The 27,844-nt window shown below is 41.3% G+C and overlaps 1 protein-coding gene across 1 annotated transcript; it reads right to left on the reverse strand.

Annotated features, from left to right (window-relative positions):
• Positions 1 to 94: 94 nt before the first annotated feature.
• Positions 95 to 26,322, reverse strand: LOC133474947 (dynein axonemal heavy chain 10-like). The gene is made up of 74 exons (XM_061767139.1): positions 26,230 to 26,322; positions 25,920 to 26,079; positions 24,200 to 24,588; positions 23,889 to 24,079; positions 23,611 to 23,809; positions 23,323 to 23,517; positions 23,076 to 23,246; positions 22,732 to 22,908; positions 22,490 to 22,639; positions 22,242 to 22,411; positions 22,020 to 22,171; positions 21,773 to 21,937; positions 21,490 to 21,697; positions 21,248 to 21,404; positions 20,669 to 21,145; positions 20,429 to 20,587; positions 20,204 to 20,320; positions 19,973 to 20,075; positions 19,702 to 19,880; positions 18,603 to 18,814; positions 18,211 to 18,367; positions 17,891 to 18,124; positions 17,699 to 17,821; positions 17,389 to 17,622; positions 17,040 to 17,263; positions 16,691 to 16,960; positions 16,402 to 16,585; positions 16,190 to 16,324; positions 15,921 to 16,073; positions 15,631 to 15,819; positions 15,359 to 15,505; positions 14,037 to 14,228; positions 13,777 to 13,895; positions 13,540 to 13,698; positions 13,300 to 13,435; positions 13,092 to 13,214; positions 12,874 to 13,005; positions 12,537 to 12,753; positions 12,188 to 12,307; positions 11,941 to 12,086; positions 11,712 to 11,864; positions 11,372 to 11,632; positions 11,121 to 11,293; positions 10,933 to 11,026; positions 10,579 to 10,746; positions 10,306 to 10,494; positions 9,973 to 10,144; positions 9,677 to 9,880; positions 9,504 to 9,584; positions 8,601 to 8,798; positions 8,361 to 8,522; positions 7,373 to 7,547; positions 7,062 to 7,243; positions 6,798 to 6,934; positions 6,493 to 6,710; positions 6,189 to 6,410; positions 5,952 to 6,099; positions 5,542 to 5,821; positions 5,225 to 5,454; positions 4,843 to 5,116; positions 4,671 to 4,775; positions 4,434 to 4,588; positions 4,192 to 4,346; positions 3,912 to 4,092; positions 2,924 to 3,124; positions 2,493 to 2,702; positions 2,321 to 2,416; positions 2,072 to 2,243; positions 1,871 to 2,002; positions 1,568 to 1,779; positions 1,317 to 1,484; positions 1,066 to 1,246; positions 842 to 987; positions 95 to 743 (listed from the first exon to the last, which is right to left on the reverse strand). Exons 1-74 carry the CDS (start codon positions 26,320 to 26,322, stop codon positions 597 to 599), a joined length of 13,200 nt encoding a protein of 4,399 aa, XP_061623123.1. The 3' UTR covers positions 95 to 596.
• Positions 26,323 to 27,844: the final 1,522 nt, after the last annotated feature.

Consider the following 27,844-nt stretch of genomic DNA (forward strand, 5'->3'; position numbering starts at 1 on the left):
TTTATTTTGCACTGGCTTTCGTGAACTGCACAGTTGCACCGCAGTGTGGCCAGTGAGTGAATGTTCGAAGAAGTCCCTCTGTCCAGTCTGCAAGCTTAAATAAATGGTTCGTAATAATTGCAGCGACGGCAAAATTTTTGTTTCATTTTGTGGAGCACGCTTGAAAAAAATAAAACAAATGAAAAATAAGGAATATCCAGATGCAAGTTGAGTTGAAAACACAAATGTTCTTGATTTATTCTCCACATTTCACTGAATTGCATTCAAAATGAAAGTATTGTTGCATGTTATTAAAATAACAAAAGCAAGTAGGCAAATAATAGTAAATGAGTCTCTAGTTTAAAACAAACAAACAGACAAACCGTTAAAGACACATTAAATTAAGTCAGAGTCTAAAGACTTCCCAGCCAAAACCCCGATTGGAAGGTCTGGGCAATTCCTTCAAAGGTAAGCGACCTCTTCCCCTGTACAATAGATGCAGCACACTAAGCAGAAATTACCATCACACCAATCACACATTGTAAATGAGCAGTTCATGTCACAGAAACGATAAAAGATTACATAGAAACTGGCTCCTAAAATAATAATAAACGTTCCTAGTCACAATTGAGGGATAAACAGACACCCTGGAGCACCCAGTGGGAGAGGTGCTCCCTGGTGAACAGATCAGCCTCAAATACCAAACCCACACCCATCGCATTCCTCCGCAACGATGTGCTGTACACCGGGGTTCGCAGGGTTTTCTGTGGAACACAACACATACAAACATTGCCCCAAACACAAAGATTGGTGAAGGAAAAATCAAATAGTTGATACACACAACACGGATTGTGATCCACACCTGTAACCTGAGGCGTTGGGTCTCTATGGGGATGACCCTGAGAATGGGTAGCTCAACCTCCAGAACCTTCGGTTTACTCTTGACCAGGCAGCCGACATCTGTGTCCCAGTCAGCTCCCTCCAGGTACAAACCAGACACAAAACAGCCTGCAAGAATTGACACATATGAACCGGCCTCTACAGTTGCACTGATAACTTTGGATCCAAAGAGTTTCAGTCCATTACCCTGTGCAGGTCTGTCATTGACTTCTTCGTCTTCCCGGTAGCGGGTCACCTCAGTGTAAAGCGTGGAAAGATCCAGAGGCCAACCATTTTGTCTGCATGCAGCTTGAACTAGGGCAGTCAGGTAGGATTCTGGGATGTGGAGTCCTGACAACCACATGACCTTAGGCTCTGCCGCATCCACCTTTGGATCAAGCAAATGTAAATGATACTGTAACCCAAATGGAGATTACTTCACGTGAATTCTTCCTCACCCATGTTTTATACTGCTCAAATCGCCTCTTGAAATGTATCATCCAGTTGCCCAGGGACTTGAGTGTGTCAGGTGCCAATTTCTTCCAAATAGCAGGGATCTGACCATTAAAAAGGGCCCGGGCAACTTCATCCAGCTCACTGCTCATGCCCACCTCGCCAGCCAAGGCCTACACACACCAGGCGATCAAAACCAAAGTAAGTCTGCGAGGGAGACAAAAAGACACAACAAGTGTGTTTCCATCCCTCTCACCCTCTGCAGCTCAGCCAGAGACCGTTTCATGCGGACCACGAGCTTGTTGAAGCGCTCCAGTTCTTGAAGAAGCACCACAGATGTAGGTGAGATCTCCGTGCCAAACTGCTTGCGGATAACATCCAGGTCAAATAACGCGGGCAACTTGTTCTGAATGTCCTGGGCCACCTGAGTGATGTACTCATCCCTACTGATGCTTCCACCAGACTCACCTGAACCAGGGGAGGTTGTGATTTTGTAAAAAGCAGCATACAATACAAATGAGGCAAATGGAAGGGAAAAAAAAAAACTGCTACATCTTACCCGTCTGTGGTTGCAAGTCTATAAGATGCAACCACATGTCTTTGGCTGCTTGTGTGTAGTATCCTATCTCTGCATTAGAATGAAGACCCATCACCTCGGGGGTGTTTGCCAACGGCAGAGACTCAATCTCATCTGTAATCAATGCCAATTCATGAAGGATGATAGCGGACTTTTACAAATAAGGGGGAAATACAAACTGACCAATATAAACAGCCTTGAGTCCATTTGGAGGAACCTTGTAGTCTACTTCATTGTTTTTGAAAAAGTGGAAACGGCAAAAGTCATAAAAGAGGAAGTCTCCAAAATACTCATCCATGTAGACATTCAGGATCCTGCGGTCAAAACTATCAATGACTCGTCCACCATACATCACCTGTGAAACATGTAGATATGAATATATTTGAAATATGCAGCACAGTTAAATGATGACTTTAAATCACACAAACGAACCTCGCCGATAAGGTACTTGATACTCCCCCAGGGAATGTTGTTCTCTCTTTGTTTGTGAGCTTTGGTCAGGTAGGTGTTCAAGATCTCCAAACACACCTGTTGAGCACAAGTGCAACACTGAGGTAACTCAAAGCAGTCCAGCCTGGTCCAAATAGTTCTTTGTACCACTTACCAAGAAGTCCGACTCGCTGAAGTCATAAGGGACGTTCCAGCCAATTTTGCCGTACTTGCGCCTCTCTTGCACCACGGCATGGAAGAAAGACAGCACATAGACCAGGCTGCGGAAGGCAGAGTGTGGGCATCCAGTCATAGTCTCATGGGAGATTTTAGAGTAGGTGGCTCTCATGTTGAGCTTGAGACCATTTGGAGCCTCAGTGACAACCTGCAGCACATGACAGCATACAGGCTTTATTGGTGCGAAATCGCCGTATGTAAGAAGTAGGAAAGGGATAATGAATGCAGTTCGTGTTTCAAATGGCTCCAATTACCGGAGACAAATTCCTTGTGTGTTTTTTGGACATACTTGGCAAATATAGATGATTCTGAATCTGATTCTGATTCTGAAATAATACTGCTAAAAGTGAAGACAGTTGGTCATTTCACCTTAAGAGACTTTTGAAGAATGCCAATGGGAAAGTCATCGATTGGGTTGGTTGTCAACCAAAGGCGAAAGTTGGGGTGAGGTTTGGTGACCCTCTCGATGCACTTCTCCAAATCTTTCAGCCATTTCACCAGCAGATGGCAGTTCTGTAGCATCAACCACTGACCACGAGCTGCTGCCAGTTCCAGAAGGTGCAATGCAATCTTGAGAAGGAGAACAAAAAAGATTGCCTTCCACGTTTTGAGCTACTTCTGGAGTTTAAATAGTGGACATCGGTTACTAACACATCCAAGAACTGTAAATGAGGTACGAGTTCTTCAAAAATTATTGGTGAGAATTATAAAACCTTTTTTTCATGACATTCGTCTAAAAAAAAAAAGGTGATAATCCCTTAATGGTTCCACAAAGTATCGTGGTTGTCTCTTTCGTCTCATGTTCATGTCATTATTTGTGGGGTTATGTTCCGCTCTTCCATTTGTCATCTTTTCTTAGTTTTTTTTTTATTTTGGGGATAGTTGATTTGGTTGTTCCTTCCAGCATTTTTCTCATGAGTAATCCCTGTTTAGTTTTTCCCTTTTCTTGCTTTTCTGTACATTGCCCAGCCCTTGTCAGATTTGTTTGCTACTTTAGATTTTCTTCTGGTATTAACCGATTTTCTGAATATTAATACGTATCCTGTCCTACGTATCTGTATATATCAACGCCATGCTTTTGGGTACAGCCTTTCCTATTCAGAGGTAAAAAGGTGGGTAAATCCACAATGAACACAGATAAAACGAAGTTGCACGAAGGTCTGGGGAGTTATATGAGGTCCAACCATGAATCCTGTACTTGCCAGATAGCCATTATACCCCTCAGCAATTTCACCTTAAAAACATAAGAGCACCTGGTACTACCAAAGTGGTCTTATAAAAACGAATGGACCGTTTCTCCACTTAGATTCTGAGATCAGTTCATGTACAAGAGATACGGAAAATACAACCACGGTACCTTTTCCTGGCCTTGGCCCATTGCAAGGAACTTGAACTTGCTCCCAAAGCCAGTCCTGTCAGCTAGTTTCATAAGGTCAGCACCAGGGTCAGAGCCAGGGCTCAAGATGAAGACGATGGGGGAGAACGGAGTGCTCTGTTCATAGATAACGTCAAAACTGATCACAGGAGGTTGAACGTATCTAAGAAAGATAGGAAAAATATTGTTTTTACAAGCTTGTTCCCCCTATTTCTGCAGTGAAATACACAAGGATGTTGAATTGGTTAGATAAACGACACACCTCTCGCCCATGGTGACAGTGACATAGTCGGTGATGGCTCTGTAGACTCTGTCTACACGGAAACAGCGCAGCAGGAGCAGCTTCTGAAAGTCTGTTAGCTTCTCGTCATATCTCATTGGCAGCGGAGCCTGTTCTGGTGCATCGAGGTCATACCACTGCGAACAAACACAAGGCCCGTTAGTCAGTCGATTGGGGAAAAGACGGCCGGTGATTCTCGCCATAAATAAGTAGCCACTACTTACAGACTGCCACTCTAATGAATTTCTGCTAACATCATCAGGCAAAGAGTCAAACTGCCCAGGAAAAAGCTCAGACAGTTTCACTACGTCTTCCCAGCCAGAATCAGTCAGCCAGTTACAAGTCTTTTGGCGCGAGCTCTTTTCCAGGGACAGATTACCTTAAAGAAGAGAAAGACAGTCTGCTGTGAGTGCTAATGCTCACTGTGATGTACGCTAACCTATTAGGATGTAGTATATCACCTTTGATGAAAAACTCGAGTTCCTCCTGAGGTACTCGATCTTCTGCCTGCTCAATCTTGATGGTCATGTTGAATGAGAAGAGAAGCTTATGTTTCTCAAACAGACCTGTGAATAAAGTATCCCTGGTTATAGTGCGAAATAAAACAAATCGTTAACGTTAAACGTGCATTACCTGTGCAACCATAATTATAAACATTGTATGTCAGGCCGTTCATGATGTTATTCAGTCTTTTGGGCAGAGCTGCATTTGGTGGAGACTTGCGCAGGGAAAAGTCAAAGACTTCCAGATAAGAGGCGAGAGAATACTGGTACATGCTGTTTACCAGAGCCATTTCTGTCAGCGCAAAGAATAAAATAGCGCCGCGCTTGGCAGCTGGTCGGTAGCCGTTTCGGAGCACATCAATGTCCACTGATGTTGTCACAGCCAACTTAAGTTTCTCAAATACCTGATGATCACATACCGGCGGTAATCAGACAGTCAAACATGACGACCAGCTTGATGATGACATTCAAAGTATTCTTCCCCACTGAGACTTGGTGTTTGGCGAACTGACCTCGCTGGATTTGGACTTAGTTTCCTCCAGTGTATAGACCAGCTCTGTGTTATCCAACATGTTGCCCGTGGACGTGGCCAGCTCCCTGAGCAGGGTGTCACCGAGGTTCTTCAGCAGCTTCTTATTGTCGCTCGTCTCTTGAATCAAAAACTCACGCTGCTCTTCCAGCTCCTTCTTCTCAAAGCCCATTATAACACTGAGCAACTGGTCCTCCAGTCCCTTAAGGGTCACTACATGTAACGTGATGGAAAAATCTACGTATTAGCCGGGGACATAACGCACACCAAAATGGTTGTTGTCGAAACAAATGGTCTTACCGGTATAATTTATAACCATGGCTTTTCCAAACACAGATGGAGAAAATTTGGGGTTTCCCAGTTTAGTGTTGAGGTAAAGTCTGAAGTTGGGATCATAGTCCACCACTTTGTCACCTAGCATGACAACCTGCCTGCCCTCAGCTCCTTGCAAATTCTTCTCCAGGACATTGTCAATCACAGGGTCAATGTACTCATCTACATCTTGGAAAAGGAACGGGAACCCGTATTTAATGGCCATCTCCAGCTGTTTCAAGAAGTCTGGATCATTGAAAGATGAGATCTGCGGACAACATAAGGTTTCACTGTCACAATTTTGGGGGCTGTCTCTGATTCTGTGCAAAGTAGCTATTTTGAAAATCGTGAAGAGCAACACTGAAAGACACGCAAGAGTATAGGGCTTCTTTTTGTACCTTGAGGTTATTGCTTGCCTCCTTCTTCTTAATCCAGTTGAGAGCTTGCTGTTGAGGGTCGATACACATGGGGAAACGGCTGCCTCTGGTTGTGAGGATTCCATTCTGCACTGACAGTTCATCTGGGGGCAAGCCCTCTGACCCCCATCTGCAATAGTTTCCTTGAGGTCAGTGTGATGTCCAGCCAAAATGAAGACAAGAACAGGTAGTTCTTTCCAACCGTTTGTGACTTCTCACCTGCTGATTTCCACCTCATCTGTTAGTAAGTTGTCCACTTTAAAAGGTTGACTTAAGGGAATGCTTCTCTCCTGTACGTCTTCAACCCATGTTTGGTACACCATCTCATTCCTGAAGTCCCAGCTGAAGGCTCCCTCGTAGCTCAGGAAGGCAGCAGAGAGTAGACAGTCTCCGAGGAGACGCACACGCCGCTGCTTCAAATCCTCTAAATCGTGTGTCCACCTGAAAATAATAACCGCCAAAAAAAAACAACAAATAGGCGTCTCTTATGGAGCACGGTTTCAAGTTTGAATTGTCACCTCACCTCACATTCTCAGAGCTCAGGCCTGAGATAAGTTTGTCAGCAGCTGTTAGTCTTCTCTCCATGAGCTCAGCCTCCTGTTGTAGTTTCTGTTTCTCCCCAATAGCAGTTTGATATTTGTCTCTGAGAGCTTTCAGCTCTCTCTGGATATCATTGAGTTCACTTTGAATGAGCTCCAGCTCGCTTTTACTATGAAAGAAGTTCCTTTCAAGACGCGCCACCTGCAAACACGAACCGCATCACTGTACATTCTACATTCCTTCTCATAAAATCCACCATCACAATTCTCTTCACTAGTTTGACATTACTTTGTCCCTTTTCGGCTTTATTTCCCTGGCAACGTCACAGTAACCGACGACAGCCTCCACAAATTTAAACATTCCTGAGCCCGCTTTGCTGATGGCTTGCATTTCCTCAAGGCTGGTCTGAAGGTTTTTCAGGAGACCTATGAAGGAAAAGCACTCCAGGAAATCACTGCAGCAGACAGCATACTTAGCAATGCGAATTTTACCATCATATAAATTCAAAGGTTATTTAATATTGCAATCCAGTTGATCATGAAATCAACGTACTCTTGACAGTCTTGACCTGGTTGCCACCGATAGCATCGCAGTCCATCTCCATCAATGAACGCAAAAAGCCAGGATCTGACATCATTGCCCTGGCAGCTTGCCAGCTAATTTCCTTTTTTTTACACAGCACCAGGATACACTCACAAACCACCTGCACCTGCTTGGGCGGCTTTGCAAAGGATCTGCACAAAGGAGCAGCAGAAAATAGGGACATGGCGGGATCAGAGCACCATTCAACTTCATGCTTTAAAATGAGTGTTGACCAGTTGATTTGGACAAGTCATCCTGTGAGTGAACACGAGAGGGTTTACCGGATCTCAGTGACATCAGATTTTTCGAGGTCTTGTAAGGCAATGCGAGCTGCTTCTAATGCTGGTAAAGCTTCGGCCAGGGAAGTTTCTGCTTCTGCCTTTTCAACAGCAATCACTTTGTTTTGCTCTTCAATCTCTTTGGCTTTTTCTTCCGCCAGTGTCTTTTTCTCCTCAGCTAGAAGGAAGAGTTTTTTTTTTTTTTATTTCATTATATGTGTGTTTTGTTAAAGAAACCAACCAAACCCGGTCAGGCAAGATACATTTCAGTGTTTTGTCATTCCCATGTTTCTGAAAGAAAAGCACAACACTTTTTGGGGAAGTAAAAGCAGATCAAGGTTATTTACAGTAAATGTTGGGCCACAGCAAAAGAGGAATTTCTGGGCGGATTTTGATTAATTTTGATACAGCAGCACCCCTCCATACACATTAACAGTAGGCTGTGCATTTCTTTCTGGAGTAAAGCAGCCCCCTATAGTGAGTACCAAAAATTGACCTTGGACTTATTTTGGATGACTTTTTTTAAATGCAATTCACAACATGTAAAATTTGGTTTTATGAATACTTTGATGAATATGTGCACTCCTCTCTCTCTCTCTCTCTCTGTCCTAAAAGGAGTAATAATGTTAATGGGCTTGTTTTCTTTCCCATGTCCAGTCTGGGCCTCCGTACACAACAAGTAACTTCTCTCATGCCAGTTCAAACAGAGAACAGTGTTACTGTCTGACCACCCAAATTGTTTCCTCACGAGGAAAGACATCAGCTAACTCCCACCTTACGAAATAAACAGTGACGTACAATTCAATGAAGCAAAAATGAGGACTGGTTATGATGACAGTGTGTTGGTAGCCAGGAATTTACACCATATCACTGGAAGGCAGTGTATACACTTTTCCAGGTTGTTTAAAAATGACATATTGTTAATTTTAGGGGTGCTTCAAACACCCAGAAAACTGAGCTAGAAACGCCAATCTTGCAGGTTTTCACTGACCCGCGGTGGTGTTCGAGGCGATCTCTACCAGCATGGTCTCACAGGCGGCGGACTTTTCAGCGAGGACCACCCTCTGCTCTGCCAGTTTGATGTTCAGCTCGTCCAGTTGCACACTAGCTGCCTTCAGCTTATCCAAGCCCCCCTCGAGGTGTTTGCACTGCGCTGGAACCATTACAAACAAAATTATTGTCACCTTTCCACTGTGAAATGGAATTATTCCAATATTCCCCATCCTCTTACCGAGAACATACTGGTCCTTTTCCTGCAGGAGGCTAGAATACGTGTTGATGAAGTCCAAGTAGTTCTTTGGGGTGACATAGTTAGAACGTCTAAGTTTTTGTTGGAACAGCACACTGTAGTCACCAACTGATTTATGGACCAAGCACACATGCTCGATAACACCTTGAGCGTGTTCCCTTGGAATCATTTCACTCTCACCTATACAAATGACAAAGCACGACATCAGAGCAGCAATAAAAACAACTGTTCCCTGCACAGTAAAATAATTCTCAAAACAACACGTGTGCTGTAATACTGTCAATACTATTGAAGCTTTCGCTGCTATTGGTGTAAAGGGAGAATAAAAGTCATCGTGTGCCAACCACCATCCGTGATAACTTGTGGAGCATCCTTTTAAGGAAGATCTATGAGTCTGGATTGCAGTATAACTCCAGCAGCTCTAGCAGGAAATTCTCAAATGAGTGACAGACAGAAACTATTCATGGATTTGTAATTTGAACGGGAGCACGCCCGCAACCCCAGTGTGGTTAAGCGTACAGAAAATGGATGGATGGATGGATAATAGGACTGTAATTTGAGTAACTTCGGACACCATGGTGGTTTTGTTCAAGAAAATCCAACCTGGTATAAAAGATCATATAAATAAAGTTGATGAGGAATAACAAAAACAAATCACTGTAAATCACAATGAGTCTTTAGGAAAGTTAACAAAAATGGCTAATAATTAATGCCTAAATTGAAAACAGATTGTGGTACTAAGTCATGTCAGTGGTTGGAAGAAGATCAAACTTAATGTCGTAAAAGCAGTAGGTATGGTACTAAGTCCGTAGCTGAATTGAAGCATGTTAGGTTTCTGAGAAAAAACAGACCCCAAAGATATAAATGTGTGCCCTACAAACGAACCAAGGAAAAACTCAGCTACAGCACGCAATGCCTGTGGCGGCCATGTCATGTACCAGTCTATTACAGTGTTGTTCATCAGTCCTGGGGGGGGGGAAGAAAAAAACTGTTAAAAAAAAAAAAAGTGATATTAAAAACCCATGTTTCCCATCAACAATCCCTTTTCCCAATTTTACCTGGAAAATTTCTGCAGCGTGTCCTCAGGGTATGTCCAACAGGAGACATAGCTAAAATAATGTGCAGGTTGCTTGCACTTTTATTGACAAAATACTGCCACACACTATCTTTAGATGGAGCAAATCCCATTTTGAGGGCCTCGTCACGAAGCTGGTTGAGAATAGACTCTTTCTCGTCATCAGAAAACAAGGCAGGAACAATTCCTACCGGAGGACACATTGATCACAGGACAATCACTTCTTTCTTAAGGGAACTAAGTAGAATAGAAAATGAGACATTAAGAGTTATGTCAAACCTGATGTAAGCATGTTGTTTATGAGTTCCAAAAATCCTTCTTCAGCAACATGAGCATCAGTGAAGAGAAACGCGGTTTTCTTGTTTTCAATACCGAGCTTCCGATACAATGTTTTCAAGTCTTCACGGAAGTTTGACTCGCAATATCCTCTGCTGAGTGTTATCTCAAACACCTGAATGAGGAATGACCCCCCCCCCCCAAAAAAAAAAAGCCTGCAATTAGAACTTAAAGGCGTCATTTCCAATAGATAATAAATAGATTTTGTTTACTTTGCCAACCATTTGAAATACAGATATTCGATTTTAATAAGAATACTTTAAAAGAAATTGCGACCTCACAGTCAGCAGCAAAGGCAGCAAGCCTGGTGATGGACTGCTTGCCGGAGCCTCCCACACCCACAAGCAGAGCATGACCCCGATCAATGCGAACGACGCGGTGCACGCGAGTCAGATGTTCCAGGGCGTCATCAAACAGTACCAGATTCATCCTTGAAATTCTATCGTTGTATTCCTCTAGAATCTCCTGCAGAATGCAATATTGCTCTTTTCGATGTCGAATCAATTTCTAACCAGAAAGACCGCTAAAGTGATAGTAACATTGTGATACCTGCAACAGGGCTTTACAAGTTTCATAATCCAGCAAGTCTTCATATATTCTTGGTTCGGTCTGGCTCAGGGCTGCCCTGTAGTCTCCAAAAAGAACTGGATCTCTCATAACATCCTCCATGTTTGCTTTGAAATGTGCTTCAACTGAGTTTTTTATAAGGCCCTGGACCTGCAAAGAAAAAATGTTATAATAATAATAATAAATCAAAAATGTAAAAAAAACATTGGTGTACTTCAATTTTGAAAGCAATATGTTTTGATAACTTATAGTTCGGTTAACAGATGAAAGTAGTTAAATGTATATAAATAATTCCTATTATTGTGGTGAATCGAAACTGAGTCTTTGATTGTTTACCAGGTTTTTGTCTTTTTCATCAATGAGCCTATCGTGGAAAATCCTCAGACACTCATTTCGCCAAACCCGTACAAATATAGAGACGGATGAAAACCTGTCACGGTGAAATGACGTAAAGCAAACATTACGTAGACGCACACAAGCAACACTGTAACGTCTGTCAAGCGGATCCATTCGCTCCATCAGACCTGTGAGGCTGAGTGAGGGTCAGGCCATTGAAGACCCTCGATAGGTCTCGCAGGTTAAAGATGTAGTGGAACTTTGCTGGAGTCGGTGGCAGTTCTTTGACAAGGCTGTTGTACAGTTCCAGTGTGCAGAAGGTGATTTTATCACAAACCTTGTGTACCACATCCTCAAAGTGCTAAAATATGAAATCCATTTAATTATACATCAGATGAGGTGCATTGAGAGAGCATAGCTTTTATATAAACACACTAACCTTGGTGTGGCCTTTGGCAATTGAGGAATAGATCAGGTGGAGAGATTCTACAGCGGGGAAAGGGATACTGAAGACACTGAAGAGTGAAACGAAGCGGGGATCCACTTCGTTCCTCCCACCTCCTGCCTTCCCCATGGCAGCAATGAAGCCAAGATCCTTGAGAGTTTTGTAGGTGAGCTCTTTCCCTCGGTCATAGATGCCTCCTCGGTCCAATAAAAGCTTGAGCAGTGCAATTGGCTGCTGTGTGCCATAGCTATCCACCTGGTCAGGAAGAAAAATACAGCCAAATGACACACTCATTTGATTGAATCTGATAATAGTCAAGCAGAAGTGTAGATACCTTTGGCATATTCATGTCATCTATATAAATCAACAATCTCTTGCCCACTGGAGGACCATATATGTCTTTGGTCCTTTTCTCTACATTGGTCTCTAGGTTCTTCTGGAGGTCCATTGATGTTGTCCTGGATGAAAAGTTGATAGTCAAAGTAATCTGGTGGAAGATATTCACAACATGAAAATCAGTTAGGACAATTATAAATGGAGCAATGCCTGGCCAGTGAACTCACACTTGTTTCTCCATTTTGGTTCTTCAAAAAGTTTTGAACGGTGGCAGTTTTTGAGGTTCCGGGATCTCCGACCAAAAGAACAGACCTCTTTATCTTTACCATCTGTTCCAGGATCCAGCTGGTTTTTGTTGTGTCCACAGTTGGGACTGAGGAAAAGGCCAAACATTTAAATTATAAGCAGGAAGAAGCTTGGCTGGTGAAATTCTTGGTTAAAATCACTTGGATAAATAATACAAAATGGTAATACCCAGAATATCAGCAAACTTCAATTCATGATTATGAATATATTTGGTGACCAGATAATTCCAAGGAACCCACTTCTGCTGTGCTCCATCAAAATGGAAATCAAGGAGAGTGGGCAGGTACCCTGAATGAATGATACAAACATTCACGCAAAATAATCATCAATATTGAAAATGGACTTGAAGTGATGTTTTACCCCATTTTACTTTATAATCCATGCATACAAATGTTGTATTTGTTGTTCTTGTTTGAAATAAGTAGGCCTAGTCCTAGCTCACCAGTGTAAAGAAAAAAATAATATATATATATATATATCAATCACAAAAAAAGTGCCGTCCAAATTTATCTTTTACCTGGGATCTCACCAGGTCCAGCCAATGTTTTGTCATCGCTCACAATTATTAAGCCAGAAAGTCTTTTGATGAAATCATCAAATTTGTCCCTTCCATTGTCCAGCAACGTGGCACCAAGAGACAAGAAGAGAGCTTCCAGGAAGTAACATTCCAAGACTGCAGCACTTTGGTTTTCAGTTTCAAGTAGGGCATCGAGAGTCATGCAGAGCTGGGAAACCTGAAACACATCCCCAACACAATCAGACTCACTGTCAGTCATCTGGATCAGGGAGGATGCTAACTTTTACTTTCAAGACATTCTTGCAGAAATTCAGAAGACTATAGGAAGCCATCCTACCATATTCAGATCAGTTTGAGGGACAACAGTCTTGAGTTTCTGTCCTTGTTTCCCGTCAACAATCCCTTCCACAATCATCTCAATCAATCTGTGCACATATTTGTCAAACAGTTTGTTCAGCACTTGCTGTTCCTATAAAATCACAAAAATAGGTCATGGAAAAGTTCAAATATCAGCTAGTGTGTGAGTATCGTTCTAACACAGCGAGGATGCTCTACTTTGACGGGTCTGTTTGTCAACCATTTCTGCCAGTACGGGGTGTATCGCAGGTTTTTCGGGTCCACAAAAACCATTCCACAGCGAGAGACGGTAGCAGGGGAAGCATACTGCAGATCGCCAACCTGCAATCACAAAAACAAACAATGTATTTAGTTATTAACACATAGATTGGGTATGTATGCTATGACAGCTGTAATTCCTACAGACCTCAAACAGCAGGGCACAGTGGCCTTGTAAACGAATTCGTTCTCCATTTGCCAGAGTAAGGAGCTTGTTGTCGTCCATTACCGAATTCATGTTCTCAACCCACAGAGCATCGACATCCCCATCAAACAAGATATATCTGCAAGTTCAAGTTAAAATGTTCATTGTGCACAATATTATAATATTTGACACATGAAAGACTTTTACTATTACTTTTATCTCTATGAAATGTTTTCATTTTACCTCCTCTCTTGTTTGTCAGTACGCTTGTTGATGTCACGGAAAATGTTGGATAAGACTCCATCAGTCCAGTCTCGAGTGTCAGGATCCAGAATACCATACAGTTCGATGACACTCACAGCTTTGGGGTTCAGGGGATATAATTTGGTATGTGTTCCCAATCTAGTGGTGAGATATCAGTGACGGTAACGAAACAACCTGACAGAAGTTTAAAATGAGGTCATCTGAATTAACACTGACTTGGTTTGAGCTTGACACAATGTGCTGATTACAACCGATTTCCCTCCACCAGTTGGGCCCACGATCATAGTTGTGTGTCGCGTCACCATCGTTTCATACATCTGCACCACTTTGTCCACCTGAAAGCACAGATGCCATAATTTGTGGGGGGGTTTGACGACTCAAGTAAAATGCATAATTTGTTGCTGAAACTCAGACATGTTTCAACTGTACACAATGAAAACCCAGAATAATATGAAATTCGGAATGACACCACACACCTGGACAGGCAGCAAGATGTATTTGCTCTCTTGCAAGACCTCTTCTACAGCAAGAGTGAAGTTGGCATAGTGAACGCGAGGGCATTCCAGCCCAGGAAACAGGTCTGAGATCAGCCCAAGGAAAAGAGGCACATCATCGAATACAAACTTTGGTAGATTCATGTCCCTCAAGGCTCGCATCAATACCACATCCTGCAAAGAAAGGAAGATGAGGTAAGTCTTGTCTCATTAAATGCTTCGCTTTTGTTTGAACTAACAGTAATGACTGCATAAAACTGTTAATAATACAGGAAGAAGGAAAACTGAATCAAATGTTCTTGCACAATTGTAACGCAAGCTTGTGGCTGGTGTATTAGGGTAAATGCTGCGTATTTATAAATTATACTGTAGCTCTAATTTACATATTCTCACACTACTGGATGATGTTGTCATGCAAGACCAACATTCTTCAAAAATAATATGTTTGATTTTCATACATTATTTTGGATTCTAATAAGCAAAGCAAAGCAAATGTATTTATATAACGCATTTCATATACAAGGTGACTCATTGTGCTTTGTATGATCAAAAGCATTTGAAAAATGAAGAGAAAAATTCAAAGCATCTTAAAAACATTGAAAAAAATAAAGAGAACAAGTAAGATTAAAAAAAACTGCAGGAAAGATCAGATATGAGAAAAAATAGTCTTTAAACCTTAACTTAAATATATTGACAATTGGGGCTGAGTTCAATTCTAATGGCAACTTATTCCATTTGCCTGCAACATGGCAGCTAAGAGCTGCTTCGCCATGTTTGCTTTGGACTCTTTGCTCCGTTATCTGATCTGAGTCGGCAGATCTCAGAGCCCTAGTGGGCTTATATTCCATTATTATTATTATTATTATTATATTCTATTGTCTTTAAAGCTCCCATATTTTGCTATTTAGTCTTCCATAAGGTAACTCTCTAACATTGACTTAGGATAAAAGGGTCAATTTCATTTAAAAAAAACACCTTCGTTTAGTCATACGACGAGTGTCCAGAAAAGTCCCCTTGGACAGCTACTTCTGTTTGACCCAGTTTTGTATCTGCTTTGTCCATATTTGGCTAAAACACCACCTTTCAGCTGATTGATTGCCTCTGTGTAGAAGACCCACTTGTGAGAGCACACACGTTTGTTGTGTTGACAGCACAGGCTCCGGAGCTTACATCCCAAATACTAGAAAAAGGTGGCTTGGCAAAATACGGGACCTTTATTGTATTCAGTACCTAAACCATTTAGTGATTTACAGACCAGTAGCAGAACTGTAAGGTGTATTCTGAAGTTGACATGAAGATTGTACCTCGGGGATGTCTGGTGAGCCTCTCTTCAGTTCTCCGGCCATCACTAGGACAGATTTCAGAGCTCGCAGGCCAAAGTCATAATGAGACTGCTTGGACAGCTGCTCTCGAGCCAATTTATAGAGTACAGTCATCTTCTTTGCAAGGTCCTGAATGAAACATGCGGTGAGAAGTCTTCAGGTCTCAAAGAGCAAATGTGCAATCAAACAATTTCCAGTGTAGAGTTGTAGTTTGGTTATAATTAATGGGATGGAAATGTGTTCATATTAATCACCTTGGCCATTAAGAATCCCTCAGAAAAGAGCATGATCTCACAAATTTGTTGCAAGTCAGGCACAATGACCACCACAGGCCTGAAGAGAGCTTTGACGGATTCGGGCAGCTCTGTGCGCCCTGCGTAGCCGGGGTTCATGGTGATGAAGATCCCAATTCGGCTATCCAGGGTAATCTCATGACCTTCAAACTGATGTCCAAAACGACAAGGTGGGAGTTAGCGAAAGTACATGACAACAATCTTTAAAAATAAAAATCATAATGTATGCTAATTATGTAGCAAAGACTTGCATTAAATATTTTAAGGTACAGCATGAGAGCATTGCGAATGGTTTGGATTTGGGAAGAGATCACTGAAAGGACTGAGGCATCAATACGGTTGAATTCATCAAAGCAGCCCCAAGCTCCACATTGACACAGGCCAGACAAGATTTTCCCAACAGCCTGCACAAGGAAGAGGATGATTAAGGAAAACACATCAAACATCTGTAAATGGAAGCAATTGGATTTACATAAAGGCAAAACAATCGTCTCTACTGATTGCCAGATTAGTTTCTCACCATGTAGTCCATGCCTTCACCACAGTTGGTAACCACACAGAGCAGGCCCAAAGCTTTGGCCAGATCTTTGGTGGACTCTGTCTTTCCAGTACCAGCTGGTCCAGCAGGAGCTCCACCCAGGAACATGGAGAGAGCCTTCACCACAAATACACACCCATACCAAGAAATTAAGAACTGTTTGTTTGCTTGAAGTGTTGCAAGTGTTCACGAACCTGTGTGATCGTGAGGTAGATCCGGTCTGTCAGGGGAGTTATAACCAATCGACCGTTCAACCCCATGTATTCGTAGCCGTAACTAAAAGATGCACTACACTGGCGCACAAAAAGATTGTCTTCATCCTGGACCCAGTAGAATCTTAATTGGCTTTCCCACTCGAACTCCTCAGCATCTGTTATACTGCAGAGAGCAACACAAGATTCAAGTTCACCTTGACACATACATGAAAAAGGCTGTAATAGTTGACAGTGGCAGTAGCAGGACCATACATTATGAGAGCTGTACCTGTTCAAGACAAAGCTGTCGACAATATCTCTTGCATGGACATCTATGATAAGGACAGTGTTGATCTTCCGTCTGTCATTTTTCTTCATAGGTTGCGTTATACGTGTTACCAGCTCATCAATCTGCTGGTGCATTTTTGTCGCATAGTTCTTTAGGGCATATTTTTCTCCCTTTTTCAAGTTGTTAAAAACATCCTCCACCTCCCATGTCCACCACACTTGATTTGTAGCCAGTACCACCATGCCCTGGAACAGCAACATCCAGTCCACCCTGCGTGACAAGGAGACTCATGGTGGGAAAGGTTTTACTACTCATAGACAGGGATAAAATGCTCACAATCTACACACACCTGCCTCTGTCCTCACAATAGCGAAAGATTGCTTCCTTAGTGACGAGTCGATTAGTTCTCCTCATCTCATGTAAAACTCCTGTCATCCATTCCTCCACCCTTCCTTTGATTTGGACGGGCTTTTGAAACTCCATCACTTCCCCCTCAGCAGACACCATGGCTCCTGCTGCTGTCTCCCCGCTGCTCTCCGAGTCAAACCGCAGAGATGCGATATTATCAAACATCTTGTGGAATAAGGTGGTGACAGGGTGGAACAGGTTTCTCATACTGTATTTGATTACACACCTTAACAAATCATACCAGGGCAGGTTCAGTCATACTTTGAATGACAATGCTCTTCCACTCTTACCTTTATCATATGTTCCTGCACACAATCATGGTGACTACTCCCCAAAATGCTGAGCAGTTCATCATCAGAGATGAAGAAGAAGCGGGGGAATGCATCCCGCTTAGAATCTAAGTAGTCACTGAGACTTTTCTGGCACCTCTCTAAATTCTCACTGAGGGTCTGCAGGTCTGTTAGCCGGTTAGGGACCAGGCAACAGTGCTTAATGTTCGGGTTGCTCTGTGCTTCATTCATTATCTACACAATAATAAATATCATATCAGTTACAGGTCGGTTATGAATTATACTGTATTAATATTTGGACAACACTCACATCTTTAAACTTTTTGTCAATGATGTCAAATTGTTTAGCTTCCTCTGGTAACTGTGAGGAAATATCACCACCAATGAATATGCTCTCCAAGTACATCCATTTCCGTTGGACCAGCAACCAAACCTGAACAAAAGATTATTTTTAGTATTTTCAAATTCAGCTCAAGCGTTGAAGAGGGATTAACTGTCTGACCTCTATGATCTCACTGATAAGAGACAGATCTTTCTCCCATTGTTGTACGGTGCTTAGGAAAGGTCCAACAAAACGGCTCCCTCCCATGCTCTGCAAATTCATGGCATCATTGTCCACATTCAACACAATCTCATTCACTGCACCCAAGACAGAACACTGTTGCTGGGTGCCTTTACTATAGGGTTGTACAATGAACTTCATATTTTCCCAGGTCTCCACCACCTCCTTCACACCCTGAGAGACACATACAGACATTATTTGCTTCCTTTGTTTCAACGTCTACCTCCAATTCAGGATCATCTATACAGAGAAAGGCTTACCTTTTCAATAGCAAGCTCCTTTACAGCTGAAGTGACAATGTCGTCTATGACATCGGCATATTTGTGAAGATCCATCGCAAACATGCTCTCCAAAGTGAAGCTGCCTGTGGTCATCTCAAAGATGCAACCAGTCCTTTTCATCAATTCCTTCCAGTGTCTGTTGCAGAAAGTAAAATGTCAATTTATGTTGTAACCCTCTTTTATGAACATTAGGAGTTTTAGGTCCCAGAAGGATGCTGGCACTGTGACGCTATTTGGGATAAGTGACAGGAAATGGATGGATAGAAGTATACATTGTGATTACTGGCCGAATGATGAATCACATATAGCAGAATGAAGTAGTCACACCGATGTAGGTGAAATAATTATTTTGGTTAATTGAGGACACAGACCGTTCTCTGAGGGCTTCATTCTTCAGGTCCAGCAGAAGAGGAAGAGAATCTCTGACTTCCTTCATTCTGCCCTCAACGAAGCAGGCCACAGGTAGGGCTCGCACATCTTTGGGCAGCTTCCTCAAATCTTGGACAAAGCATTCAACGCCTCCCTGAAGCAATTCGATATCTAACTTCACCCACAAGGCCTGAGACCACTTGGTCTTTGTAACCTGCGAAACAATATCAGGATCCAGAGATCTGATGCGTCCCCAACATTTGATATCATAGTATTGTTATGTTATCGTGATTTTAAAATACCGTAATTTCTCGCGTATAATGCGCATTTTTCCCCCCCAAAAATTGTCAAACGTCAATAGTGCGCATTATACATAGGTATAGGGGGAAATTAAAAAGCTTTTACATTTTATAAATGTATGCCGTCATCTAGAGGTTATGAAAAAGCTGTACACTTTCAGTCCAATGTCACCACCACCTAGAGGTTAGCCTAGCCTATACTTTCATTCCAATATGACAGAGGTACATATGACTTCATATACTGTATGTACAGTTGTGTTCATATGTTTACATACCCTGGCAGAATTTGAGAAATATTGTTGTTGTTTTTTTAATATGACTGAATAACAACCATCATTCATTTATTTATGGTTATGTTTTGTTTAATGATAATGCTTTTCTGAAATGCTTGACAGTTTAATTTGAATCCCATTAAAATAAAATTACATGTGTTTTGCCGATCCCTTCATGTTTTCTTGAAACAATTGTACCCATTTTACAAATTCTGCCTGGGTAATCAAACATATGAACACGACTGTGTGTTTTCTCATTTACCAAATAAAAGTAAGGCTGTGAATATCAAAATAAGAGCAAGTAAATAAAAAAGTATTACATGTTCAAATAAAGTGCTTAACTTCAGAATAATTCTTTGAAAAATACTTCGTTTTGATCATATGGGTAGAAGCAAAATCATGCCTTGTAAAAATGCATTATACATAGGTAGAAGGGTTTTCCAGAATATTGACGTCAACTTTGAGGGTGCGCATTATACATGGGTGCGCCTTGTACACGTGAAATTACGGTACAACGATTTAAAACTAACCTTTAGCTCACGGTAGATATCATACAGCTGCTTGTAGCCATTCATTTCTTTTTGTATGCTCACAATCTCTGGATACGCAAGGACGGGCAGGTCCAATAGCTTCTGAGCATTAGCTAACTCCTGCCGCCTCTCCACCATCTTGGCAAGCTCTGCTTCATACGACTGCATTCTTGATAGTCCTACAACAGAAAACAAGATGGATAAAAGCACTGCCTTTGAAAATATTAATTAGAATTATTGTGCTGGTTACAGATTTCAAATGACTAAATACCTTTATCTAAATCATTTCCGACAACTCCAGGACCATGCATGTTAAAGCTTTCGACAAAGATGGACAACTCCTCTTGAAACTCTTCTGCCATCCTCTTGGTAGTCTTTGTGTAAAGCAGATGATAGAGAAAGACAGAACTGTAGCAGTGAATTTCTATCATTATTACTTCCTTTTTTCTTTTTTATTTAAATGTGATGTGATGTGTAAGTACTAACATTCTCTTGTTCTAACCTCTTTGAATGATATCTTTGTATCTGTCAGTCTCAGATCCACCTGTCTGGATTCTGTAAACAGGTACCTCCAAATCTGCTTGATATTGTCCATAAGTTTCAGTTCAGCTTTTTCAACCTATGCATAAAAAAATACAGCTCAATATTTCTGTAAAATATTGACCACATGAGTTCATACAAAAAAAAAAAAAAAAAAAAACTTAAATTAAAAGCTAAACTAGAGTACCTCCACTTTGTACATAGCCAATGTTCTGTATTTTTCCTGGATATCTGTGATGCTCAACTCCACATTAAGAGACATGTCTCGAATGTTTGAGACGGTCCCGAGGACATTCTTTAAGTTCTCAAAAGTGTCAGGACTCTGTTTAAGCTTCTCTGAAAGTTGCTGCGGAACATACATTATCAAAGGGATAAATAAAGTAAATAAAATACGAGTCATATTTGGTGACGCAGACATGAACGTTACCATGAGTTCATCTTTTAAGTTGATGAGTTCCTCTTTGGCTGATTTGTTGAGCAAACTCCCTAGTGAATTTATCCAGGATTCTGACATCTCCTGCACAGTCCGGTACAGTGGCTCCAGGTTTAATTGGATAATATGTACATTCTTAAACAAAGGCTCCAGAAGCAACTTTTGGTTTATATGAGCATAAAATTGCAGCCTCTGATCATACATAGCACATGATGGGTTTTTAGCAGCAAACCTTTCGCTGACAGTGGCTTTGTCCCTTTCCCACAGAGCGTGGTACTGTTTCCAGTGGTTAAGGTCCTGGTCTACAGAAAGCAGCAACTTCTGAATGCTCTGGGACACTGCAAGGGCACTTTCATTGATTTGAGGATGAAGACACACTTCCTCAAAGAAGCTAAAAGTCACCAAGTCATCACCATCTACGTGTTGTGGTGGACACTCAATGCAGGTTCCATTCATCCAACGCACAAATTCCTGGAACAAAAACATGGAGGTGCACAGATCTCACCACACACCAATGTACATCGCCAGCCTAAAATCTTCAATAGCTCACAGAAGAGAAACTAATGGACCTACTTTGGTGCTCTCAACACAATCTCTGATGCACTGCACAAGTAACTGGTAAATCTCATTTATTTTGGGCTGCAACAAAATCTTGGGGGCGGAGAGGATGGCATCAATGCGGAAAAGAGGGTCGCTCCCCATCAGTACAGCATTAAAAGCATTGATGTTCCTAAATGTGACAATCAACAGAATGCTTGTTATAGAGGTGGCCCTTATGTGATGGTCAATAACTGTTACTGCTCGCAGGACATTACCTCAGCATCATGTTTATGAGGGAATTGTGCACCTTGCTTTCCCAGTACGCATAGTAACTTGTCATACATTTGGACTTGCCAGTGTTTGTTTCCATAATCAAATGTTCCACCTTAGTGATGACAGGTCCAATGTCAGTGTATTTTCTTCTCAACAAATGTACTGTTTTGACCTGCTCTCTCTCAATACATTCACAAAACTCCCTGACACCTGAAAAAAAAAACAATGTTGTCACTGTGATATATGACATTTGATTAAAAATGTGAACATTTTTGTTAAATGTACTTGGTAAAAGGTCTGCATTATCTGGCGCAGGGCATTTCAGGAGGTCTGCCATCATTATCGATTGCAACTTGGCTTCAATATCGATCTCGATGTGCTCTATTTGTCGGACAATTGAATCAAACTTTGACAGCTCTTGATTGGCCTCGTTGATGAAATCTGTAATTGCTAAATTTAAACAAACAGAGATTACTCTCATCGTACCTAGAAGGCACATGGATGAAGTCATGGCAACATTTTAGCACCATACCCAAGGAGTTCCAGTTCAGTCTTTTGCATCCTGTTAACAACAGGGCTTCCACGCTTTTGATGTTTTGAGACAACATGGTGATCTTTGCATCACTCAGACTATCAATTATAGAGTTGTAGTGGTTGACAAGCTTGTGTAGATCATCAGTGTACCTAAAACCAGGGTGGAATAGAGAGTTTTGTGTTTCTGTGGCATGTTCTTGTCCTGGGTGAGTATTAGTACCTTATGAAGTTGAGCTCCTGTAGAGTCACATTTTGAGCAACCTCAGGCATTAAGAAAGACATTAAACTCAGGTTTTTGGTCTCTGAAATTATTGTCATGATCTCTGATGGAAAGTTCACATAGTATCGCCTATCCTTTTGTGAATTGACTTCAGGCTTGACTGGGACGACCTTCACATAAGAAATTTCAAACTAGTGATGATTTTCTTCACTTTTTTTGTGGGGTGATCAAGTAACACTGATACATACCAGCTCTCTCTGGACTTCACTTTTATTCACAATGATGGGTGTCTTCAGTAACAATGGCAAATTGCGTTCAGTATCACATACCCATGATTTATACATCTTAACGGTATAGTCGCTCATTTTTTTTGCCATTTCCAAGTATTTCTTTTTTGCCTAAGAAAAAGAAAAAAAACAAGAGTCACATGAGGTTTTAGAATAATTCTTCAATTCCATCCAAACCACTGTGCAAAAGTAGAATAACTCACCAATTTGCCCATTTCACTCTCCAATAAATCTGGCATTGTCAGGAGAGGAAGCATTCCTTCTTTTACGTGGTGAAAAAGGGTATGTGTCCACCTGATGCTACCTGCCACGGGGGGCTCATTCTTATTTATTTTTGGTTTGTTTTTCCTTTCCTCAAAGATTTCATTTATCCTGTCCACCTAGTAGAAAATATACCGTAGGTGATATATGCTTAATACTGTAAACTGAAAAACAAAGATGAACTGATAGTCTAATGATTTGCACGGCTTACAAAGTTTTAAGTATCATTACTAAATATATGCAAAGTGTTCTTTTAAGTGAAGCCTGACAGTGATCTTTTACAAACCTCTTTGCAATACTGAGCCAAAAGGTCATTCGTCTTTTTCATCAAATGATTATTGGTGGCTGGTCTCGACCGAATGTCTTTGAATTTTACAAGCATTCCAAAGGCAGCAGTTGAAGAGCGCAGTGACTTGAAGGACTGATCAATGAAGGCGATGACCTCCCTCTCAATGGCCTGATCAAACACAAATACAAGGTACAGAACCACTACATTGCTGCAAATATATGATGCCTTTGAATTCTAAACTTACATAAACACTACTGTTGAAGTGTTGCATGATGATTTTCCAACTGCTCATCTTGCAGATATTGAAAGGATCAAAAGTTACTCCCTCAAAAGGCAAGCTTAGGTTGTCCACTTTGGCCAGCATCTCATCAAAACGTTTTGGGTCCAAGGTCAAACCTTTCAACTCTGGGCTGAATATGTTGTAAAACTCATCCAAATTCTGCATGAACCATTACAAATGTATTCAATATTGAGCTGTTGTCACATGTTCAGCCCTCAAGTAACAGGTGACAATGAATGAAAGAAAACTGGCCTGCAAAACATTGTACAAGTCCTGGCAGATGGAAGCCATATAATCCGTTTTCTCAAAGAGCCTCCTCCTATCGAACTCCCAGCGTTTTCCGGTGCCTCCTTGCTCAATTTCAGCACGCACTTCCAAGTAGGACGACTTCCACAATTCCAGAACTTGCTTGGCATCATTCACCTTGGATTTTGCCACATCTCGTTCATCTCTGTCCAAGAGACACAATCACACTCTCATGACGGAGAAATAGACAATAGTTACAAATGTTTCATCGAAAATCCACATACTTGAACAGCACATGGATATCAATGACTTGGGCCACACGTTCGGACAGTTGCCAAACAATGCGTTCCATCAAAGGGACCATGCGATCATTCCTGTTATAATGGCAGGATATTAACCACACAATTTGTAGGCTGTTCATTAGAGATGGGATGGTCTCCAGAATCACACTCAAGTTTGCTCCTGTAGCCAGATTCTAAAACAGAAAACAATCACCGAGGATGGTGGAACAATTTTGATGTCCCTCCTATCGATAATGACTTGGATGTCTGTATACATTTTACAAAAATCTGATCAAACATATACAGTAGCTTACCTTGAAATGCCTTTCCATTGTTTGGAGGAAGCGTACATTTTCATCTCCCTCGAAGTAGTATTTAATAAGTTTAGCTTTTGTAGCCTCCATAGTAGGAATCACACCTGCATGTGCTTTGGTCAGCACCAGCAGAATCTTTTTTACTGTAGGCTGATTAAGTTTCATTCTCAGAGCACTCAGGATGGAGACACGTTCCTGCCAAAAAACAATTTCTGCCATCGGACTAGGTGACTGTGGCTTCTTTTTTTCTTGTTCCTCAATAGCAACAGTAAGCTGAGTCTGCCAGTTCATGACACACTGCTCCAACGTCTCTACTAAAGCTGAATTGGTCAGCAGGACACTGACCTCTGGCTCCAGATCTAGCTCTGGGATTTTCAGTATGATGTCATCTGCAATAAAAATGTTATTTGTTTAACCAAAACGGACACATTTCAGTCACTCAATGATGTCATCACATCATAGAAATTATATACTTTCACTGTTCTATCTGAAGCCATCTTTTGTGAATCCGTCCCAGATTTGGAGATGCTGCTTTTCCGTAAATCTGTGAACTAGTATCTTTTCGAGAAAGGATGGCAAATCTTTTACTGATCCCTCAGAGGAAAATTCACTTTTAAAAGAGTCATACAAACATTTGAAGGTCTGGTGCCTTGCTGAAGGACACTTCAGGAGTGCTTGAAAATGAAAACCCATCTCTCCGGCATTTGATAATAACGATTGTCCATAGTGCACCTTGCACTCTTCTTGATCCCAACCGGTTCCCATGACTAATACACTAGTACTAGTTCTAAAATGCGGCACGGTGGCCGACTGGTTAGAGCGTCAGCCTCACAGTTCTGAGGTGCGGGGTTCAATCCCCGTCCCCGCCTGTGTGGAGTTTGCATGTTCTCCCCGTGCCTGCGTGGGTTTTCTCCGGGCACTCCGGTTTCCTCCCACATCCCAAAAACATGCATTAATTGGAGACTCTAAATTGCCCGTAGGCATGACTGTGAGTGCGAATGGTTGTTTGTTTCGATGTGCCCTGCGATTGGCTGGCAACCAGTTCAGGGTGTACCCCGCCTCCTGCCCGATGACAGCTGGGATAGGCTCCAGCACGCCCGCGACCCTAGTGAGGAGAAGCGGCTCAGAAAATGGATGGATGGATAGTTCTAAAATGTAATGATAATTACCTCAAGAACAAGGAAACAGGAGTTTTTGTTTTGATTGCTGTTGGTTGGTTAGTTGGTTGTTAGTTGGTTAATTCTCAATCAGATGGATTATACAAAAATAACATAATGTATATCCGTTAAACTTTGTAGAGGGATGGCATGGAAGAACTCATTCAATTTTGATTTGGTGCAGATTATTGAATGTATTTTCACTGTATGAATTACCAAGGTGTGAATGGTATGGGCCATTCTGTATCAAAATGTCATTGTCCGTTCATTGTATTACATGCTAATCTAATCTTTTTTAATTTCTTAATAAGATCAAAGAAATATGTGGAACAAATTATTGATCTTCACGGATAAAGATGTGCCCTTTAATATTCTGACCTCTAAAATTCATTTAAAGCTCCATGCAACCATGGAATGCATGTATGCCAAAGGTCAAAATATGTAAATTTCCTGAGAAGGATGCGGTGAGTAGCAAGGTAAGGCAAAGTATCCCGTTAGCATAATAAAAACAGGTGACCAGCCAGAAAAAAAAAGCTACATACTGACATATGTGACAAACAAACCTTGAGCTTGAAGCTGTTGAATAGTTGAGTTGACCAAGGCCAAAAACTTGTGCGTGCTGTTGAGTAACTCATTACGAATGGGTGCTTGGTCACTTGGCTTAGTTGGAGTCTCCTTACCAACACTGAATTCTTCACAAGGAGAAACCTTGGTTTTCTTCATCTGATGGACAGTCATTAATGGAATATAAATCTAAAAATATTAAAAAAAAAGGTACACAATGGCAACCGAGTATGTGAATTGTTCTTCATAGGTTTGTTACAAGTTCCTGTCATGTTGTTGTTGGCTGCTGTGGCTGTCAGGCTCACTTACATGAACAAGTTTTTTCTGCAGAGTTCGCAGGTTGTGTCCATTATGAAAACCAGTCTCCAAAAACTTGGGCATCAGCTTATTGGCCTCAATCATGTCAAGTGGTTCTACAATGGTCTCTAAAGTGAAACACGTACAATGCAATGGTTTTCCCAACTGAAGCCTAAGAATTTGCTTGACACTAATAATCTTGATACTGCGCTTACTATTTGTGGTCCTGAGGAAATATAAAACTCGAGATTTGGCAAATGTCTTTGGGACTCGGTTAATTGCCATGTGAAGCTCAGTGTGATAGACCAGTTGAATCGTCTGAAAACACAATAGTGCATTGTTTATCGCTAATATTCCATCATTAATAAACTCTGGATTATTAAAAAAAATCATTCAAATCTCACATGACTGTAAGGTTTTTCAGCAGTCTTGTTCCTACTTTGGGTCTCTGTATCCTCCTCATGTTCCAAAGAGTCACTGGAGTTGTTCCTTTCTGATGTAAATGGGCCAAACATTAGTTCAGCAACACTAAAGTGAGCACTGAAATAATTCTAATAATGGATCAAATAAAAATTGAACTCACTTTCTGGAATTTCAACTCCAATCTCCTCCTCTCTGACCGTTTTCATAAAGAGAAGGCACGATAGAGTGTTTTCTTCAGAAACGTCATTCAAATAGCGAATAAGTTCCATCTCCTCTTCTCCATCTCTCCGAATGAGCAGCTCGTCGAAACATGAATTGTCAGCTAAATTAAAACAAGCACGAACTCGCTGTCGAATCCATTCCACGCGGATATCGTCGTGGGCCATTACTGCAAGTTGGTGGTTTATTTTGTTTTGTTTTTTTTACAACATTGTAAATTGGCAAGTTTTTATACGCCGACGGAACTGTGGAGTACAATTACGCGTCGTCCTAGCAACCAACAAACTTCCTGCTTCCAGATAAGAAAAAGGCGCAGCGGTCGTAAAAGCCTTTTTCTTTTTCTTTTCAAGCCTGTGAAATAAATACCCAAATATGTTTGTTGTTTTCAAATATCACGCAAATTACACCTACACTCACTGACTAATACAGCACAAGTGTTGTCTAATGAAACCCCCGAAATAAATCATGAAACAAAACCCAAAAAAATATACCTTTAGTTTCTATTTCTTGCAGTTAAACTTGCCTGGCAATTCAAGGAATAGACCCCGCCTCTGATCGCCTTAAATCAACTCGGACTGGCCCAATAGCAGTAACCCAGCTATTGCATTTAACTCATATGTTTATTTTTCTACTTGGTTATGAAACATAATCATAAATAAGTAATACATAAATCAAATGAAAAAATCAAAATGAAGCAATTTTTCTGTGTTTGATTCAACAAAATGATCACAAAAAAGATTGCACATATTGCAAAGATTGCAGGGGTGTTTCTGTGGAGATATTTTGGCCCACTCTTCCTTGCAGGATTGTTTTAATTCAGCAACACAGGAGGATTTTCAAGCATGAACAGGTAATGCCACAGCATTACAATAGGATTCAGGTCTGGACTTTGACTGGGCCACTCCAAAACCTTCATTTATTTTTTTTAAGCCATTCAGAGAATGACTTGCTGTTGTGTTTTGGATCATTGTCCTACTGCAGAACC

The sequence above is a fragment of the Phyllopteryx taeniolatus genome, chromosome 3, assembly GCF_024500385.1.
Source record: "Phyllopteryx taeniolatus isolate TA_2022b chromosome 3, UOR_Ptae_1.2, whole genome shotgun sequence".
NCBI lineage: Eukaryota > Metazoa > Chordata > Actinopteri > Syngnathiformes > Syngnathidae > Phyllopteryx > Phyllopteryx taeniolatus.

Bases quoted from the DNA above. Each gene is read 5' to 3' on its own strand.
- LOC133474947 (XM_061767139.1), bottom strand. From the start codon at position 26,322: ATGATTGAGGCCAATAAGCTGATGCCCAAGTTTTTGGAGACTGGTTTT. The intron at 20,321-20,428 runs GTACTCTAGTTT...TTTTATGCATAG, and splicing joins TGGCTATGTACAAAGTGGAG to GTTGAAAAAGCTGAACTGAA. The intron at 13,699-13,776 runs GTCAGTGTTAAT...TCTCACCACTAG, and splicing joins TTGTGTCAAGCTCAAACCAA to ATTGGGAACACATACCAAAT.